Raw genomic sequence first — 18,750 nt, 5'->3', positions numbered from 1 at the left:
GTTGTTCTTTTTTAAATGCCAAAACAAGAATAAAAGTCTTAAGACATCTTCCCCTTCCTGCCCTCTTTTTACTCCGTAAGGTAAATAAAGCTGCTGCCACAGTCATAAAATATTTGCTCCATACAGTATAGGCTTATGTTCTTAGCCTAAACTGTATGGAATATAAGCTATTGCCCAATATGAAGTACTGCTTGTTAAATTTAACTCATACTTATTGTTAGATTTAGCCCATTTTTTACGAATTTGCCTCTTTTTTTAATTACTTTTAACTCCAGAGTGTCAGCTACAAGCATGTGGATTTCAATGATTAAAGTGGATGTTAAATATATACAATAAATGCAAATAAAAATGCAAAAAAATTCAATCTAACCTCAAGGTCATAGCATTCAGATTTAGATTGGCTATAGATTTAACAAATAACATGTAGGTGTAAAATAACTTTTAGATTTCTTATTATGGATCATTTAGTTAGCAAAAGTTCTTAGTTGTCCAGGTGATGAAGTGTTGAAGTTGAGTCCTGCCAACTGGACTTAAAATCTTCTTTCCCCTTCTTTAATGATTAAAGGAATCCATATCTTAAATTAAAAAAAAAGCAAAAATAAACACAATGTGTGAAAAAGGAGCATCATAGAGGTGTAATTTTTTGGAAAATTCCAAAGTAATATTTATTAGGGTAAACCATGGGTAGTACCATAAAAACACCGGCATTAAAATAATAGCCAAGGAAATACATTAAAAAGTCCTGCACAATATTCATTCAACAATAGTGCATCCCCAAATTTACAAAAATTTATAACTGTAGCTTTTGAAATCACCCTCCTGAATCTGTACTTCACCTTTACTAAATGTGATTGTTGCGCTCTGGAACCAGTTGGAATGATTTGTAAATAAAAACTTAATAGCATCATAGACTTTAAATATGTAAATACCTATTTTTGCTTTGATAAAAAATATATAGAAAATACTGTTACATTTTTTCCTTCTTCAAAATAAATTTTCTATACATAATTGTAGAGCAGAAAAGATTTTTTATTTATTACTGAATTTGATCAATTTTATAATCCTCTTAAAAATATTCATACTCCTAAAGCGTACCATAGTGTGGAACTTTTTTTTCTCTTGTTAATTTTTCTCCGTTTACTACTTGCTACCAATGGACAGTTTTCACGTGTCCCATGCTGTAATTATTTTTATATTAGATATTCCATGGTCATTGCTTTGTTTTAGATGCACTCGTTATCTGTTTTGTAAAAGTGTTAATTCTATAAAGTTTTTTAAAAAGCTCAAATCCTATTTCTTGAAACATTTCACCACTCATCCATTCATTAATCATTTAGATGTTGTATTTAATATCCCAATCTGATCTTCTTTTGATCTTTTTTTAAAGCATTGGTCTTTAAATTACAATAATGCTGTTTTTAGCCAAAATGAAAAAACAAAAAATTACGTATGTCGTTTTCAAGGAAATAATTTCTGCAGAGCAGCAGGAGTTCATTCGAAAAACGTACATGGATCTACTCGACTACAAGTGGATGCATCAGAATGGAGCAGAGCATGGAGCTTGTGGGCCGCCCAGTGTAATTTTCACAAATACAAGCTTTTTTTCCCATCTGCTCCTGATGCACAATGATTTGAATAAAGGCATACTTAAAAACACAAGTTTAAGCCTAAAGTTCTTTAAATACGTCCTCCATCATAAGAGAATGCATGGGAACATCAAAAACATGATTTCATGTCTTTTAATGAAGATTCAGTTTAATATATGTGTACATTTACAATTATGACTTCATACTAACATTTATAATAATTTGTTAACTTTAAAGCCTATGTGCATCGGAATGTCATTTTTTTTAAATCACTGTGGCAAAAAGCTGGGAATCTGAATAAACTGAGTTTATCTACATCGTAGGTTTGCATATTCCAATTTAGCAATTATATAAACATGATTATGATTTAATGTCTGTAAAACAATAAACGCTAAATATTTTAGAATGCTACCTTAATGTTGACGCCCTTCCTGTACCGATGACGTCGTCATGACGTTTTGTGACGTCTCCCTAATTAAAATGGCATTGGTAAAGATGGCGCTGGGACATGTAGTCAAGTGATGGAACGGAGGAAACACCGGACAGAGGAGTGTTTTTTCCTCTGCGCTGTTCAACTATTGCCCACTAAAGGATTCCGGGCGAAGGGAATGTCGAGGCGCTACGGCTACGCTAACCGCCGAAGTTCATGTTTAAAAGTCTAAATCAATGTTAGCCATCTTTAACTAGAAAAAGTAAAGGCGCCCAAAGACAATTCGGCAAGTCAAGACAAGTGCGTTTTTTTTCTTTTTCTTTTATGTTTTGTGTTTATTTTTCTGTTCACGTTTGAGACTTTAAGTAACCGTAAGTCTGGTCCGACTGAAGAGTACCGTTACCCCTCAAAGGAAGCTGAAGACAGACAGGAGGAGAGGCGTCGTCTTCACTTTTTAACGCCATGGCTCAAATCCCGAGCGGAGTCCCGGGGATTCAGGTAAATAAAAAATGGACTGTTCTGCTGCTTCGTGTCACGTGACGATTATTATAGCCACGAAATGGTTTTATCTGTTTAAATGCACACTTTAACTTCAGCAGATAAATTTAAAAAAGAAAAAATAATCCATCTTTCATTCATAGTCATTATATTTTTCTTTTCGTTTCTATTCTATTGATTGTGGTCCTCATTGAACGGACCAATTATTGCATGTGAAGCAATTATCACATTTTAATTAAATTCTATTCTTCTTACGAACTTTAAAAGGCTCTTGTTCATGTTTTTCGTCCTTTAGAAAGTTAATCGTTCACTTGCATAAACGTTTTACTTGTTATCTTAGATCTAAGTTCACTTTCCTACAGGAAGATAAGAGATTAAACAGCAGTCTTACTGCTAAAACTCAGTTTCAATGTATTTTAATGGAATTTTGCCTTACTTTCTTTTTTCATCTAGCCATTCCCTTTTTTTTTATTCTTTTACTATTATTTAATGTTATGACTAGAATTAAGTAAATTAGCCCAAAATAGAGACGGATATGGTTTAGACCAGTGTTTTTCAACCAGTGTGCCGCGGCACACTAGTGTGCCATGAGAGATGGTCAAGTGTGCCGTGGGAAATTGCCCTCATTAACTGATCTAAAAAAATTTTCCATCTCCATGATTTCAGCTCTCTGTTCATCCAAACAGGCCCTGATAAAACACTGAGGAGTTAGGAATATAAAAGATCATAAAATACTTTTTCTTTGCGTTTATTTTATTTTTTTTAAAGACATTTTGATAAGGTACCGCGATTCAGCTGCACCTTCGGCTGTATTTTGGAAACGTCCCGTCCCTTTAACTGTCTCCACCAATCATTCTTGAAGGCTTAATCACATGTTATCAGTCTGACCAATCAGAAGTGGTTAAAGTCTTCACTTCCTTGTCCCGATTTAGCTCGTCAAGTCGCTCAGTTCTAAAAAAAAATAGCAGCTAAAGCTCGTCTATAGCGGTGTAGCTTTCCACAGAATCCGGTATCAGACCGTGGAACAAGTGAACAAAACAATGAAGTTTCGAAAAGCAATCTCCGGCCGTTTTATGCACTACATCTCCCATGATGCATTGGGTTGTGAGAGTGACAGCGCATACGGAGATCTGTTGTTAAACATCTTGAAACCAACGAACACACATCAAACTGTTTTTAAATCTTCTAACTTATCTTTTATTGCATCTTTTAGAAAAAAACAGCTGCAGTTTCCAGTTTTTTTCTGCAACAATTATCTCAAAAATGCATGTGAGATTGCGGAGGGGCTGTAGATAAATACAGACTATGAGTTTCTCCTTTTTTTTTTAATTTTTGCATGCTGGTGTGCCGCGGGATTTTTTTAAGGTTAAAGTGTGCCGTGGCTCAGAAAAGGTTGAAAAACACTGGTTTAGACTAGCAAAAACATGCTATTTGACCATTCTGATGCATCCACTTGCAGACAAATAGATTCATGTACGTCTTTGTTTCCCTCGTCTGGTCCGGCATCTGGCTCAAAACTGTAAGGCTGGAAAGTTCCAATATTGCTCGCCATTTTTGTTGTACCTATTAGGTCGGGGGACAGAGTTTAAACCGATGGATGATGGGAAATGAGGCCGGCTTACTCTGTGCCAGCAGTTCCGCCCACAACTCGGAAGCAAATTTCCAATGAACTCCTGCTGCTCTGCAGAAACTATGTCCTAGAAAACAAACAGATTTTTTGCGATTAATCTAATAAAGGCATAATCATAATTGAAAGATCACTGGGAACGCTTTTACAATGGATCAAAGGATGATTGGAGTGGGACCATTGAAACAGTTTTGTCCTATGGTCCAAGTATTGTAGCAGATGCACTATAATAGTCATTTTTTAAGGTATGGTGGGATGGCCTCAGCATGCTGCTATTAAATGACTCTTTACTTTCTGGATCGGTCTGCCCATAGACCCCTGCCTCCTGACACTGTGGTGAGTAAAGACCACAAGCATTAGGCTGTACTTCAAAGTGAGATTTATGCAGTTTTACTTCCCACAATCATGCTTCTGGCAAATAATATCAATATCAACGTAATACATTTTACACCTTTGACTGACTGAGTCTTTTGGTTGCACACTCTGTCTTTATGTCTCTTGATGTTGTTAAGTTTTCTTTAAAACAGTTTGCCGAAGATTGAAGCAGAAAATGTTAGCCAATATTTAAAGGTTATTGTTAATCAATTTTGCAAAGAAAATTCTCAGCTTTAAATTTTTCCTAAAAATAATTGCCTTTTATATAATTAGTAATGTTTAACATTCTTTCTTGATACCTCTTCTTTTCCTTCCTGGTTCTCTTCAGGGAAACAAATCCATTTAGCTCTGTCAATAATTCAGTGTGTTGTCCATCATTTTCTGTTTCCCCTTTATGGTGCGTGTCATTAAGCCACAGCCATATCTGTGTTTTGCTGCTTCACCGTGTTAGGATTTATCGCTCAATGACTTTAGCTGAAAGAGTTTAATGGTCTAGGGTCCTGGAACTAGTCTTCGTGAGATGGTCAGAGTTCATTCTTTTTGGCCAGAGTTCATTCTTTTCTGGAGTTACTCATAATTAGAGGCAAAAAAAAACATGGAACCAAGAAATTGGAGGAGTTTTGGTTAAAATGTTAGCTTCCCCGTCTCCTTAGGTCTGCAAAATGGTCTTGACGGATTTATCAGTAGAGGGTATCCAGTGTTTTTTGAGTTTTTGGAGAGCACTAGAAAGACCTGGTACCCTAACATTTTGGTCCAAATGTGTAGAGTCTGCTAGGAATGTCTGACACAAGAACCAGTCAGACAGATCTTTAACTGCCATTATAAGAAGCGCTTCATCTGTTCTCAGATGAAGGGAAAATGAGCTTAAATTATTTTTTGGTGGCTGTCCAGAGCTGTGGTCATTAGTGGGTGTCAAACCCTCACACATGAGAGGGGTTGTCAAGGCAGTTTCTACCTTCATCTACTACCACAATCTGTGACCAGAATGGTGATGGTTACAAGCTTTAAAAATTAAGTTTCTTCACAGGCTGGGTTAAATTTTCATGTGTTTGGCAGAGACAAAAGTTGACATGGCAGAGCACAAAAGGACATTTGATTGGGTGGTTAGATCTAAGCCCGGGGAGGAAGGTTGATGGCTTGTTGTGGGTTTAAGGGGTTTTGACAAAGGTTGTAGGGGGTTTTATCTTGCCTTTAAAGTTTATTTGAATAATTTCTTCCTTCAGGTGTGTGTTTTGGGTGGGCAGAGGCAGCAACGTCCCTGTGTTTCCACTGAGCTTTGTTTTGTCTTCCCTCTGAGATGAGGCTTTTGTGCAAAGCACAAAGGAAAATAGGTCCAACAGTTTCACTCCTGACTTGTTTAGACTGAATATGATTGCTTTAAAAAAAATGCAAAAGTTGTTAATAAAATGCAGTTTGCTGTCAGCGCAATTATGGACAGCAGGCTGCTTAACCCTTCTTCTCATCTTCTCATGGATTCTACAGCTCCACTGATATATACAGCTGCATTCAGGACTTCTGTTGAAAGCTGAAATTTCATAGACTTCTATTGAGAAATAAACCACTATTACTGTCATTCTGTTTGTCAGAATAACCATTTTCGCTCTACCGCTTTTTTTAAACAAGTTCTCGCTAATTCAGATTGATTTTTAATGATTTTTTTTTCTGTAGTGCAAGTTATTCAAGTTAGAAACTGACCTATCAGATGCCTCCATTAAAGTATGTGTTCTCACGTGAAACATTCGAAGCGTTTGACAGATTTTTTTGTGGGCCGCTTTTAAGTGGTAGGGACATGGACTTCCAACAAGCTCATTGCTGATTGGCGAGAGTGGGAGTGGTTACCATAGAAACGTTGACTCACTGCTTACCAACGATTTCTGGTCAATGGTTTCAGAACCGTCGGTTGTTGTTGGGACGCATCATTTAATCCTGTTGGTAGAAAAGTGTTCCAAACAGTTGGAGGTTTGACTTTAACCTCATTTACAGCTGTCCTGTCCTGCATTTACACAATAAAGGAGGTTCTCTGACTGGCGGGTCATGGAGGACGATCGGTCTCAGCATCGACCTCAGTTCGCGGTGTCTAGCTCACGATACGCCCTGTGGTTTCTGGGAGACATGATTTACCTTTTGGCTGTACACAAAGACAAATCCAGGGAGGATTTTCACTCAGTGCTTTCTTGTTGTCTACAGAGACCGGCTCTCTGTTGATTGTGTTATCTGAGCCTTTTAGCTGTGTTTCAGCTCGCCCATCTCTGCTCTGCTGAATCAATGGCAAGGCCCTTTCATTCCCACGTTTACCTCCACTTCTGTGCAGTCAGCTTTCCTCTTAGTCTATGATGTCACACAAGAGATGGAGATGCTGTTTTAGGCCAACAGTGGTTTGTTGTGAAAAGTTAATCATAAGATAGATGTGGTGTAAAAAGAAAAAGTAAACAATTTAATGGTTTTAAAAAAGCAAATAAAAACAAGTATAAGCAGAAAAGTGCATTCTTCGAGCGGAGGGGAGGAGCTTCAGTAAAATAGTAAGGTTTTCACTAATTAAAATGTTTTCTAACATACAAATATGTCTGTCTCAATATAAAACGTGTAAATCAATTATTTTGAATTTCCAAAATTTTTGGACCTGTCTTGATGATGCTTATGTGATGTGCTCTAAACTTGAAAAGTCAAGGGCAAATAATAATTCTACATCTTTATTCTAATATAAAGCAGTACTTTGCTTTCTCTACGAGACTTTTCCCATTTTACAGTGAGTTTTGTGTATTTTCTTTCTTTCTATAGATATTTGGATCAAGTGTTATCTTGTGGCTTGAGTGTGGTTTTGCATGAGCTAAATGAACCTCTGTGCTCCTTCTGCCTCTCAGAATGCCAACGCTGATCCAGAGGAGATGTTCACTAAACTGGACAGGATCGGGAAAGGCTCCTTCGGAGAAGTCTTCAAAGGCATCGACAATCGGACCCAGAAAGTTGTGGCTATCAAAATCATTGATCTGGAGGAGGCAGAGGATGAAATAGAGGACATTCAGCAGGAGATCACAGTTCTGAGCCAGTGTCACAGTCCTTTCATCACCAAGTACTTTGGCTCTTACCTCAAGGTAAGGGTAGAGTAGAGACTAAGTCTGTATAGAATTCAATTAAACCTTTTTTATTTGTAAAAATAGCAGTGTACTTTGTTCCTTCTGGGTTGTTGTAGTGTAGTGTGTAGTTGTGTAGTTTTTGTTAATACCAGGACAAATGGACAGAATGTTTGTCCTCCTATAACTTCTCAACTAAATTTACTACTGCAGATCATTACAAATGTGACCGACTTTATTATATTTTTCCTCAATAACTATCACAATAAATTGCATTTTTGGAGAATGCAGTTTAAAGGTTATTCCCTGTTGGGGTTATGCATCATTGTACATTGTGCTTTCAAAATACTGTGGTATTGGAATCTACATTGCAGGAAACCACATAAACTTTTCTACTATTATGCATCTCTGCACTTTTATGGTTTGAGGCGATAAATTGACACTTAAATCTAAAGAGGAAGACTCTGGCACTTAATCAAAAAGCATTTTGAAAAAAGATGGACCTGAGCTTGTCTGTGACAGATGCTCTTTAACCCTTGTGCTACCTTAGATGATCCCGCCTTTACATTGACGCGTTCTCCCTGCCATGACAAAGGTCGAAAGATTTCATTTAATCCATTGTAATCCACCAGTGAAGATCACAAATCATTGAAGAAAAAAGGTTCAGAGCACTGTCTAGTGGGTCTGCATGACCCAACTCCCAATGCCTAGGATAGCACAAGGGTTAAAAGTCTTAATTTTTTTGGTTTACAGGAAACCAGCAACAAACTAATAGACTCAAATAAAACTGAACTAAACCGATCAATATAGGGAAGCGGTAATCTTATACTGAACCAACAAAATGTTGGTAAAACCTTCAGTGAGAACGTTTTTACTACAAAAACAGGTACATGCAGCTTTTTTTAAATATCTCCTTTAAAAGTTGAAACTTTTAGATTATGCAGTATTAAGTGCATCTATTAGCAAGAAAAAAATACCACAACATGTAGATGTTTATGGAAGATATTGAAACATAAAGAAATGTGTTTTTATGTATTACATGCACAGTTTTCCAATTTCATCTTATATTTGAAAGTGTTACACTGAGTATTAGCAGAGGAATGATGGACATATATGTTTGTGTGTCTGTGTGTGTGTGTGCACTTTTGTTATTTTTAGTATCTTTTTTTTCTTGTTGTTTTCTTGAATGTTGTGTAAACATTTCTGTTGACAATCATGTGCAATACTCTCAAAATAAGAAGGGATTTTCAAAAGTCAAACGGCCGTTTTCTGCAGATGAGTGGATCCATGAAGCTGTGCTGTTGTTGTTCCTCCTTTAGTTTAAAACTGTTCTTTCACTGAAACCTTTCGGGAGTTTCCATTAGCCAAATGAATTTTTATCAAACATCTGTGGGAGAATTCCAACAAAGCTCTTTGTGATACTAATAAAATCCTAAAACTTGGAGGGTAGTTCACTAACAGTTGAACTCTTTTCTCAAAATAAAAATAAAAAAACACTTTTTTTAATATAAAAGTAAACTGGTACATATTTTGTTGTTATTTTAGTCATATTTTCTGTATGACTGAAGGTATTTCTTTCTTTTTCAGAGTACAAAGTTGTGGATCATTATGGAATATTTGGGTGGAGGATCAGCTCTAGATTTAGTAAGTGTCTTTGAAAGAAGTTGTACTCAAATAACAGTGATGCACATGTTTGCTTTGGACTCTTTTGGGCTTTTTAATGTGGCAGCTTAGTTTTGAGGATTTTTATTCTGCTCCTCCAGCTGGAACCAGGTCCTCTGGATGAAACCCAGATTGCCACAATCCTAAGAGAAATCCTTAAAGGTCTTGAGTATTTACACTCTGAAAAGAAAATCCATCGAGATATCAAAGGTAAAGGACACATTTTTTGGCGTTTGCTTGGCAGGAGTTTTGACAAATCTGAACAATCGTGAAGTTTCCTGCTGTTCCTGTGCTCTCTCAGCTGCTAACGTGTTGCTGTCGGAACAAGGCGAGGTAAAACTCGCAGACTTCGGCGTGGCGGGCCAGCTGACAGACACACAAATCAAGAGGAACACTTTTGTAGGAACGCCATTCTGGATGGCCCCTGAGGTCATAAAGCAATCGTCCTACGACTCAAAGGTTAGTTATCGTTCTAATCGTTTTTCTGATATAACAAAATGATGAAGCATATTTCATCTCTAAAGGCTGAAGATCCAGACAACTGGAATAATAAATGACAAAAATCCTGTAAGAAGGCATTTATTTAACATCAGATCAGGGCATTTGAGTTGTTGTAGGGGGATTTTATATACAGTTTTCTTCACTATAGGGCGCACTGGATTCAAATGTGCATCATTAATGAATGATCTATTTTTAAACTTATGTCATAAAAGGCGCATTAAGCGAGACAAGAGTCAGAGATAAGTCCTTCAGTCAGTCAGACTTTAACAGTAATTCTACAAACTGTTTAGCCTCGGTAGCACAGTCACAATACCTGGAACTCCCAGTCTTCCTTAAACAAGCATTACTGTGAGTATGCTAACTCTCAACCTTGTTGGTAACACTTAAAAAAAAAAAAAAGACATTCCGACACATTAGCCGCGTTGGCGTCTTCACAACGACAACCAACCTTGTTTGCAACTCAAAAAAAAAAAAAAAACCCTGACATTTTGACGGAGCACTGGGCACCTCTCAGAATCACTTCAACATCAGTAAACAACCAAAATTCATTCATACATTAAGCGCTCTGGATTATAAGGCACACCGTCTGAACAAAATGAAGGCTTTTAGGTGATGCTTAGCAGTTGTGTTTTTAAGAAAACATTTCAGATTTTGTTGGTCTTTATTCAATTATAAAAAACCTTTTAATAAAATCTAATCTATTCTGCAATCCTGTTTTCATTAATTAGGTCTGAAAATTGAATATTAGGGATTATACGGTAGATGCGTGTCAAAAAAATATAATCTAGTTATGAGAATAACAGCAGTATGAGTTGAAAAGCGCACATTTAAACAAGATTATTTTGATAAAAAGGTATCAAATAAATCAGTTGAAGTTGTTGTTGTTCACCTTTCGGCACAGTGAATCGGTTTTCACTGATTCGCACAGGTGTTCTGGTAGAGATTTTTACACTAGATCCTCTTCCAGACACGGGCTGGGGACGAGCACAGGGAGACTCAGATATAGGCCCTTTGGTGGCTGCATAGTTGGCTAGTAGCGCAAAGGGTCTTGCCCAAGGGCCCACACTGGATGAAGTTCATCACACAGCCGACTGAGCCCTCCAGACGCTCAAAATCATTTAGGAAGTAAATAATCGATTTCTGTCAAACTTTGTCAGTTTCTCTTCCTGTTGTGTCTCTGCTGTCTTTGCCTTTTTGTGTACATGTGATGCAATAAACAAAAACAAACTCGCTTCTACCAAGTGTTGTCAATTGGCTGAAGGTTAACTACAACAAGAGATGCATGTTATGGTCACTAAACATATGAAACAATCCTTAAATAAATTAAAACGACAACAAAACAGTCTAAAAAAATCCAAAATGCCAGGTTTTTATGTTTGAAGCTGTTAGGTCAGATATTTAGTTTTTGTTGCTTAAAATAAGAAGTACCAGCAACAAAAACAGAGTTTCTCCATTAAAAGATATTATCATTTATAGTTTAAATGAATAATAAATATCTAGGTTGTATCAATTTAGGGTAAAGAATCGGATTGTATTGTATCTTCTCAAAGTGAGTGGAATGTTTTCTGTATTGATTTGTGGAGCATGTATTGAGATGTGTATCGAATCATGCGAGAGATACTCACCCTCAGTTAATATCAATGATGTTTTGAGTTGGAGCTCAACAATTATTCAAGTTTTGAATGTGTGTATTTTTAGAACAACCACAACATGACTCTGTGTGGATTGTTGACAGAGCCACTATGTCAGTCACTTGTCTGCAGAGCTTCCTCGAACGCATCGTGAGGATCCAGCCACGGCTTAAAACGTCAACTCTCCCTGAGCTCAAGCTTTTCTGTTGTTTTAGGGACGCTTGTTCGTCTCAAATGTCTTCATTTCTAACGGCAGGCAGACATCTGGTCATTAGGAATTACAGCCATAGAACTGGCTAAAGGAGAGCCCCCCCACTCTGACCTGCACCCCATGAAAGTACTGTTCCTCATCCCAAAGAATAATCCACCGACACTGGAAGGAAACTACAGCAAGGCACTGAAAGAATTCATCGAAGCCTGTTTGAACAAAGATCCAAGCTTTGTAAGTATAAAAGAAGCTTTAGAAACAACATTTTAATGATTTTTTACATCATTTTCCCCAAAATCTGAAATTATTGAGCGATTCCAGTTTGGCTGTCTTTCATTTACAGAGACCAACTGCCAAAGAACTGCTGAAACACAGATATATTGTGAAGCACGCCAAAAGGACAACCTTCCTGACGGAGCTGATTGACAGACACAAACGATGGAAAACTCAGCGGTCCAGAGATAAATCCAGCTCAGACGACTCGGATGAGTAAGCCGGCGTTCACGCCGCTCAGACAGAAACACGCCGCTTTGTTTTCTGACTGTTGTGTTTGACCATAGGGAGCTGGACAACAGGGCGTCTGCGGGCGGCAGCGGTGACTTTTCATTCCCTATTACTCTCCCGGGTCCAGACAAGCGTCAGAATGGACTAGAACGACCTGCTGACTCAGTAAATCAGGTAATCCTACGTGACTACTAAGGAGCAAAGTCAAAGAACTGCCTTATTGGTATCTCTCTTCAAAGGCTCTTTACTTTTTTTGCATTTCTGGCAGCAGGAGAGTCCAAAACGGCATCTGTCACAAAGCCTGGCAACTATCTTCTCTCCACTGTTTTTAGAGGTAACAGCTAATCTGGCTAATCTACTCCAGATTTGTTTTAATCCAAGTATGACTGAAAACAAAGCTGTGACAGTAACTGGGTTACATTTGGTGCTCTCCATCAGTGTTTACATTTAACAATCAGAACCAGGGGCCTGTTGCACAAAAGTAGAATTAAGACATCCGGGATAAATGACTGAGCTGAGCTCAATGAATCCAAAACATGTGCGTCCAGGCTTAATTGGTTGCACAAAGACCAAGCCAGGATGAGCAGACACGGATTCATCAAGCCAGGTGTAACCAATCCTGGATAGGTGCGCGCTCACGGCTCACTCAAACAGACCCCTCCACAGATCACAGATAAACTGATTTACCATGGCAACTAGAGCCGCGTACCTTTCCCCGTCGGAAGCACAAATCCTCATGGAGGTATACGAGGAGGTAAAAGATATAATTAAGAAGAAAGGCAACACCACCACAGTGATAAAGCACACTCAAGATTTTTTTTTTAAATTAAATTACCAGCCAATTAATTTTATGAAAATGTAAGTTGTCATTTCAACCAGAAAATGTTATATTTGTTAATCTTACGTGAATGAATCATGTCGATCGTACATAAAAATAATCCATTTAAAGGTTACTAATTTCAATCATGTTGATCCAACATGATATCGTTGAATTGGATACATTAGTAATCGCAAGGAATTGTGGGATTCCATTTTCTTTGTCTATCTGGGCAGATTGGGGTCTAAGTGTGAGTTTTTGTCCATGGGTTTTATTGTCTAGCTGTTTTACTCTGTTTTAACTAGTGATTTAAACTGATATGTTTTATTTCTTTTCTGCACCATGAGTTAGAGTGTGGGAGAGGATGATGACGAAACCCCTTGTGCGGTAAACTGTTCATGTAACTTAAAACAGAATTTGCATTATTTGAACTCCTGTCTTGTCATGTGGGACATTACTGCGCATTTCATGTCTTTGATGTGAAAATTAAAAGACCCATTGGTTGAAACTTTGGAATACCTTATCATTGTCAGATGTATAAATAAAATTAAAGCAAAAAATTAAGTAATATTAACATAAATTGTGTTAGGTAGTCATACAAATTTAAGTTGAATAAACTTCATTTAATGAGGTGTGACCAATTGGAGTGATTCAATTAAGTTGGATCAACTTTCATCTTTTGAGAGTGAGCAACAATATTAATTTAAAGTTGGGTCCAACTGCAGTATTTAGATTGAATCAACTTAAATTTATTAGTTTGAACCTAAGTACATTAAGTAGGACCAATATGATTCATTTTTGTTCAAGTAACGCTGTCTAATCATGTGGAAATCATTTCCATAATTTTTTTATGTTCATTCAAAGTGAACGTTTTTTGAGTGTAGTTTACCTGCTTTTTTTTTTTTTATCCTTATTCAATAAAGGAACATAATGTTACACATTGTGTTTTCATATTTTAATGGAATGTGTATTATTTTGTATGACAGAGTACTAGGGCCCCACTGAGGAAAAAGGATAAAGTCATAAATTTATGAGACTGGTTCTTTCTGCAGAAAAGCAACATATTCTTTTTACAGTTTTGATAGTTATGAAAATGTGATACTTCATATTCTGGCAAATCAGCATGTCTTCGTTTATGAAACCATACTGAGGTACAATTTCACGAAATGCCCCACATCTGTCATTTTAACAACTATCCTCCTTTAAAACAACTGGTTACAATATTATGACTTGTCTTTTTTTCCCCTCTGTGGCCCTAATATTCTATTATTTTACATATAGCCTTATAGTCTATGGGAAACTGTAAATTATCTAATGATAGCAACATCATCTAAAACTCATTATTTATCCAAAATGATTGAAATTAATGATCACAAACGTTTAAATAATGACAGTGGGTCTAGTTATATGTGATAACAATGTATAGTGAGCAATGAAATAACTATTGGTTTCCATTTGTGGCGACTGCTGACTGACATTAGGGATGAGATTAAATAGATCCTGGAATTTAGCCTGGTCTGGAGCAGGCTAGCTCCACAGAATAAATCTCCATGGTAATTTATACCACAACATATCCTCCTGCCCCCTATCCAGCTTTAGTGCAACCGGATTGGGGATCAATTGAGCCAGGATCACCAAGATATCCTGGCTTAATCCCTTATCCTACTTTTGTGCAACAGGCCCCTGTATTTCGATGAGGTTTCTTTTTGTTTTTCTGCAGTTAAAAGCCAAAGGTGGAACCAGCAACGGAAAGGCAGAAGCTGCAGAGGAGCTGAAGAAGGAGTTCTTCAACGCGGAGGACAAACATCCGGGGATCTGTGACTCCCTGGTGGCTGAGCTGCTGCAGAGACTCCAGAGGTCAGTGAAGCTCACTTCTTTAACCGCATTACTTCATTTTTCCTGAGGTTTCCAGAAATGTGTAATGCTACATTCCCACCATGCATGTGACGCACGTTCAAGAACTGGTTTTTAGCATGCAGTGTTCACCCTGGACTGTCGTTACCCGATACTATAACGCATGGACTCAGTTTGAGGAGGCTTGGTGTGAAATGTCGAAGCAGTGTAAATCTTGTGAATCTTGCTCCAGGCTTTTTATTTCCCAGCTCCATCCCGATATATGAAAGACTTGGGCTTCCCCTACCCCAACAGCTTCCCCCTAGCCCTACATTTATCCCTCCAAGCGGAACGATTAAAAAAAAATAGTGTCTTTAAATCAGCTCAATGACGTCATCGATAGTTGCCAGTCGTCTACATTTGCGCTTAGCTGCAAGCGCTCAGAAAATGAAAAACAAAATTGGTTTAACGGTTTTAAAAAGTCATGCAAAAACTAAAACTCAGTACGTAAATTTCTGTGCTTCAGAGCACACCTGCGTGAAGAATTGCGTGTCTCCTCCACGCCACAAGCGCTTTGCAGATCACCCTACCGGTGGAGGGATAGCCAGCCCTATGTTTCCACGGCTCCCCGTTAAAAAAAACAAAAACACTTTCGGACACCACTACAGCTTCAAATGTGCATAAAATTGGAGCAACAGGGAGGAGCCAGAGGGGTAGGGAAGATATTTGGATTTCTCTTCCATGACCAATTGGCTTTTTTTGTGAATTAAGAAGGGCGTCACCCATACGCCGCTAGCAAGTCCAAGTCCCTGATAGGTAAAAGTTCAACTGGTTTATCTTTGAAGGCACGTTCAATGGTCGCACACTTTGTACAAAAAGACCAAAAAAGGACTTCAAAACCTGCATTGCTAGAATGTTGAACATGTAAGCCCAAAGACTTTTCATTAAGAGTGGTCGCTTGAATTCGCGTTGCTGAGGCTGGTGTGACTGTAGCATTTCACTTATTTTTGTCTGCTTCCATTCTCACCAGCATGTTTGGCTCTCGTTTGAGTTCTTCAGAGTTTGTTTTCCTAGTTAGTTCTTCATTATTTGAAAGCTAAACTTTGTCCTCTTCAAAAATGTGGTAAATGTGTCACATTTAGGAGAGCCAGTGGGAAATGTTAAAACGTTTTCCTTTGCGTACAGTCTGCCCCTCTGTGCAAACATCAAGAATATTATGAAAAATCCCATTAGTGTCACTCCAAAGTTGGCTTTCTGTTCTTTACAGCCGGGATGGATTAATAATGATACATTTTAGAATTCAAATAATAGCAGGCTCATGATTGGATCTGACATTTTTGTGTTTTAGAGTTGCAGTTGAAAGCTGTCAATGAAAAGCAGCTCAAGATTTAAGATGGAAATGTAAAATTTCAAAGTTAAAATAAAGGTTAGCTGAAGAGTTCTTTCTTCTAATCCAAACCTGACTTTTTTTAGAACGAAAACCTTCTAAAAAATGTGCATTCTATGAAAGAGAACGCCATTTTTGATGGAAAGTGGTGCGTCATGTAGAGCTGGAAACATGAACTTTCTTCTCCTTGGATGTCGGTCAGGTTTTCTGGGCTTCATGCTGCTGCTGCTCTGTGAAGGAACCAACGCCCAGCTCTCCCACTTTTCCATCCTGGAGGCAGTTTTTCAAACTTTGAGCTCCACACGAGCAGAGAGGAAGTTTCCCAGAAGATCTTCATCCTTTCTGCTGAAAGCCGACTCGGGCAGGCTGCCGGCCTGCAGTGCATGCTGGAACCTGACTGAAGAAGGAAGTGGTGGAGGAGAGGAATCTGATGGATGAGGTTCCTTCATCTGAACACTTTCCTTTCTTAGAGCTGAAACTCTTGATGAGTTTTCCCTCGTTTTGGTTTGATCATGTGAGTCTGTGGGAGACAGAACCTAGTTCTTCGGCAGATGATGGCGTCTTCTAGAAAATTCTACTGATTGATTAAAATGACATGTGGACCACTGTGTTCAAAAAAACCCATGTAAAGCAAATGATTGTGACAAAATGACCACAAATGAGATGGCCTTTGTGTTTTTCATCTGTTTTTGTCTGGATTTCTGTTGTTCCCTGTGAAGGAAAAGTCCTGCCTGCTGTTTGTCTTTAACTCTGTTGTCTGAAAGATCTTTTTGTTAGTCTTAAACTGGCCTTTCGATCCGGTCAGTCTCTCCACTGTAGCTGCACCTTGACAAACTTGCACTCTGAATGTGAATGTCTTTGACTGATGCATAAAAAAGAGCTAGCCATATAAAAGTAGCATAAAGGTTGCAGTATTTTGCAGATGTATGCGTTACATCAACCTGAACACTCCAACTGTTTTGAGGAGTTTTATTTTTTTTTTTTAAGTGTGATGTAAACCTAATGAGAACATGAGTTTATCTGCACTGCTGCATCCAACGGTACCTTAAAGAGAATGTGCATGAGGCCTGATGCTGAGCTGTATGTGTTGTAGCATACTTTAGAGGGATAAACACAGATAATCAGGGTTTTTGTTAAATGAATGGAGTTAAATTAGCTTTAAAAGAGTTTCAGTGCGTTAGCTCTGATTCTGTTTTTGTTGTTTTCTGTCCAGAAAATGCACTTTTGTAGAAAACCTGGCGGCGTGTGACAATCCTTTCATTTGTTTCCTGACACGAGCACAAACGGTTTCCCTTTAGAAGGCAATTGTTTATCAGTTTAGGAAAAGAACTGGACTTGTGAATCGCTATATAATCTACCAGATGAGGCCTTTTCGTTTATATTAATTGTTTAATTAGTTCTGTGATTTAAAAAAAGCACAAATGTTTGTCATTTTACACTTTTATAGTGATTTACACCAGTGCATCGCTGCATATCAATGAGTCAAAATATAGTTTTCCTTCTAATAAAACTGATTGTTTTTCTGGAAAAAAATTCCAAAAATGTTCATTTTTCTTTTTAAATTTGTTGCCTTTCAAGTATTTAGCTTCAGTCAGGTGAATAACTCTGCCATTTCATTCCTGATTATTTTACATTTAAAGCTAAACAAACGGTTTGCATCTATTTTTGATTTAAAATAGCTTGTAACATAACATACGCTTTACCGATAAAGAACTTTAAGAGAGACTGCGGATCATCGAAAACTGGTCTTAAAAGGCTGCTCAGTGAAAAATGAATCTTTTAGGAAATGCCTTGTGAAAACACTCCATTTATCCTTTTCAGGACAATTTGCACATTTGACAAAGTCTAATGTTAAAATATTAAAATGATTCTTTTATGATCGATATTGATTTAGTAAATCTACAAATTGGTTTTCATTGAATAAATGGTATTTTCCGGAAATAGAGCTGATTTTAGTTCAATTTTTTGGTAAGAAATTATGGTTTTAATGAAGAACTGCCACCAGTTGTTCAGGTTAAATCACTAGTTATGTAAAAATGTGTTTTTCATTTCAAAATAAAATTGGTTTTGAATAGAAACTTGGAGAGGAAAAACACTTTAAATGGTGAATTAAATTATGAGCTTGTGAAATCAAATCAAGTCGAGGTTTGTTTTGTTTTGGTTGCACTTGTGATTTTTCTCTGGAGTTTAGAACAAAGCAGAAGCTTTTTGTTGTGCCTTTTTTTGCTGCAGGTTCCGAAAAGAACACAGGTTTTATTGCCTTGCCTTTAATGCCACAAAAGAACACTGTCTGGAATTCTGGGAAGAAGCTGGAGTGTTTTCAATCGGACCATCTTAATACCCTCACACAGCAGTATTACCGTGTCACGGGGGCAAAGTTTGCCTTTTAACTTTTACTTTCAGTTTCTCTTTTTAGTCATCGCATGCCAGTCACATGATTGTTGAATTCAGGCATTGCTATTGGATTGAAATGCAAACAAAAATAAAGATTTGACAACTTTGAACTTTTTTTGTCTGGTTTATCATTTTTTTAATTTAACCCTGGAGAACCCAAGTGCAGTTTTTTCTGGCCTTCTAAAGTTAAATTGATGTTTTTTATACGTTTGTTCATTTTGGGTAA

General features: G+C 37.5%; 1 protein-coding gene across 9 annotated transcripts; it reads left to right on the top strand.

The window, feature by feature from the left end:
* The first annotated feature begins 2,024 nt into the window (after nt 1-2,024).
* On the top strand, nt 2,025-18,634 carry stk24a (serine/threonine kinase 24a (STE20 homolog, yeast)). Of its 9 annotated transcripts, none has more exons than XM_020713022.3 (12): nt 2,066-2,316; nt 2,409-2,514; nt 7,378-7,608; nt 9,175-9,231; nt 9,351-9,459; nt 9,551-9,708; nt 11,638-11,823; nt 11,933-12,078; nt 12,150-12,267; nt 12,362-12,427; nt 14,631-14,767; nt 16,333-18,634. In XM_020713022.3, exons 2-12 carry the CDS (start codon nt 2,479-2,481, stop codon nt 16,364-16,366), a joined length of 1,278 nt encoding a protein of 425 aa, XP_020568681.1. In that variant the 5' UTR covers nt 2,066-2,316; nt 2,409-2,478; the 3' UTR covers nt 16,367-18,634. The 9 variants fall into 9 exon arrangements, with proteins under 9 accessions (XP_011488117.1, XP_011488115.1, XP_011488118.1 ...); XM_078939750.1 differs by having other exon boundaries at nt 2,072-2,316; nt 2,429-2,514; nt 12,365-12,427; XM_078939749.1 differs by having other exon boundaries at nt 2,072-2,316; nt 12,365-12,427.
* The last annotated feature ends 116 nt before the right edge of the window (nt 18,635-18,750 follow it).

This window comes from Oryzias latipes, chromosome 21, assembly GCF_053564925.1.
Source record: "Oryzias latipes strain Hd-rR chromosome 21, Olatipes_Hd-rR_3.1".
NCBI lineage: Eukaryota > Metazoa > Chordata > Actinopteri > Beloniformes > Adrianichthyidae > Oryzias > Oryzias latipes.
The sequence above is the reverse complement of the archived record's forward strand: the minus strand, read 5'-3'. Positions and strand labels throughout refer to the sequence as shown.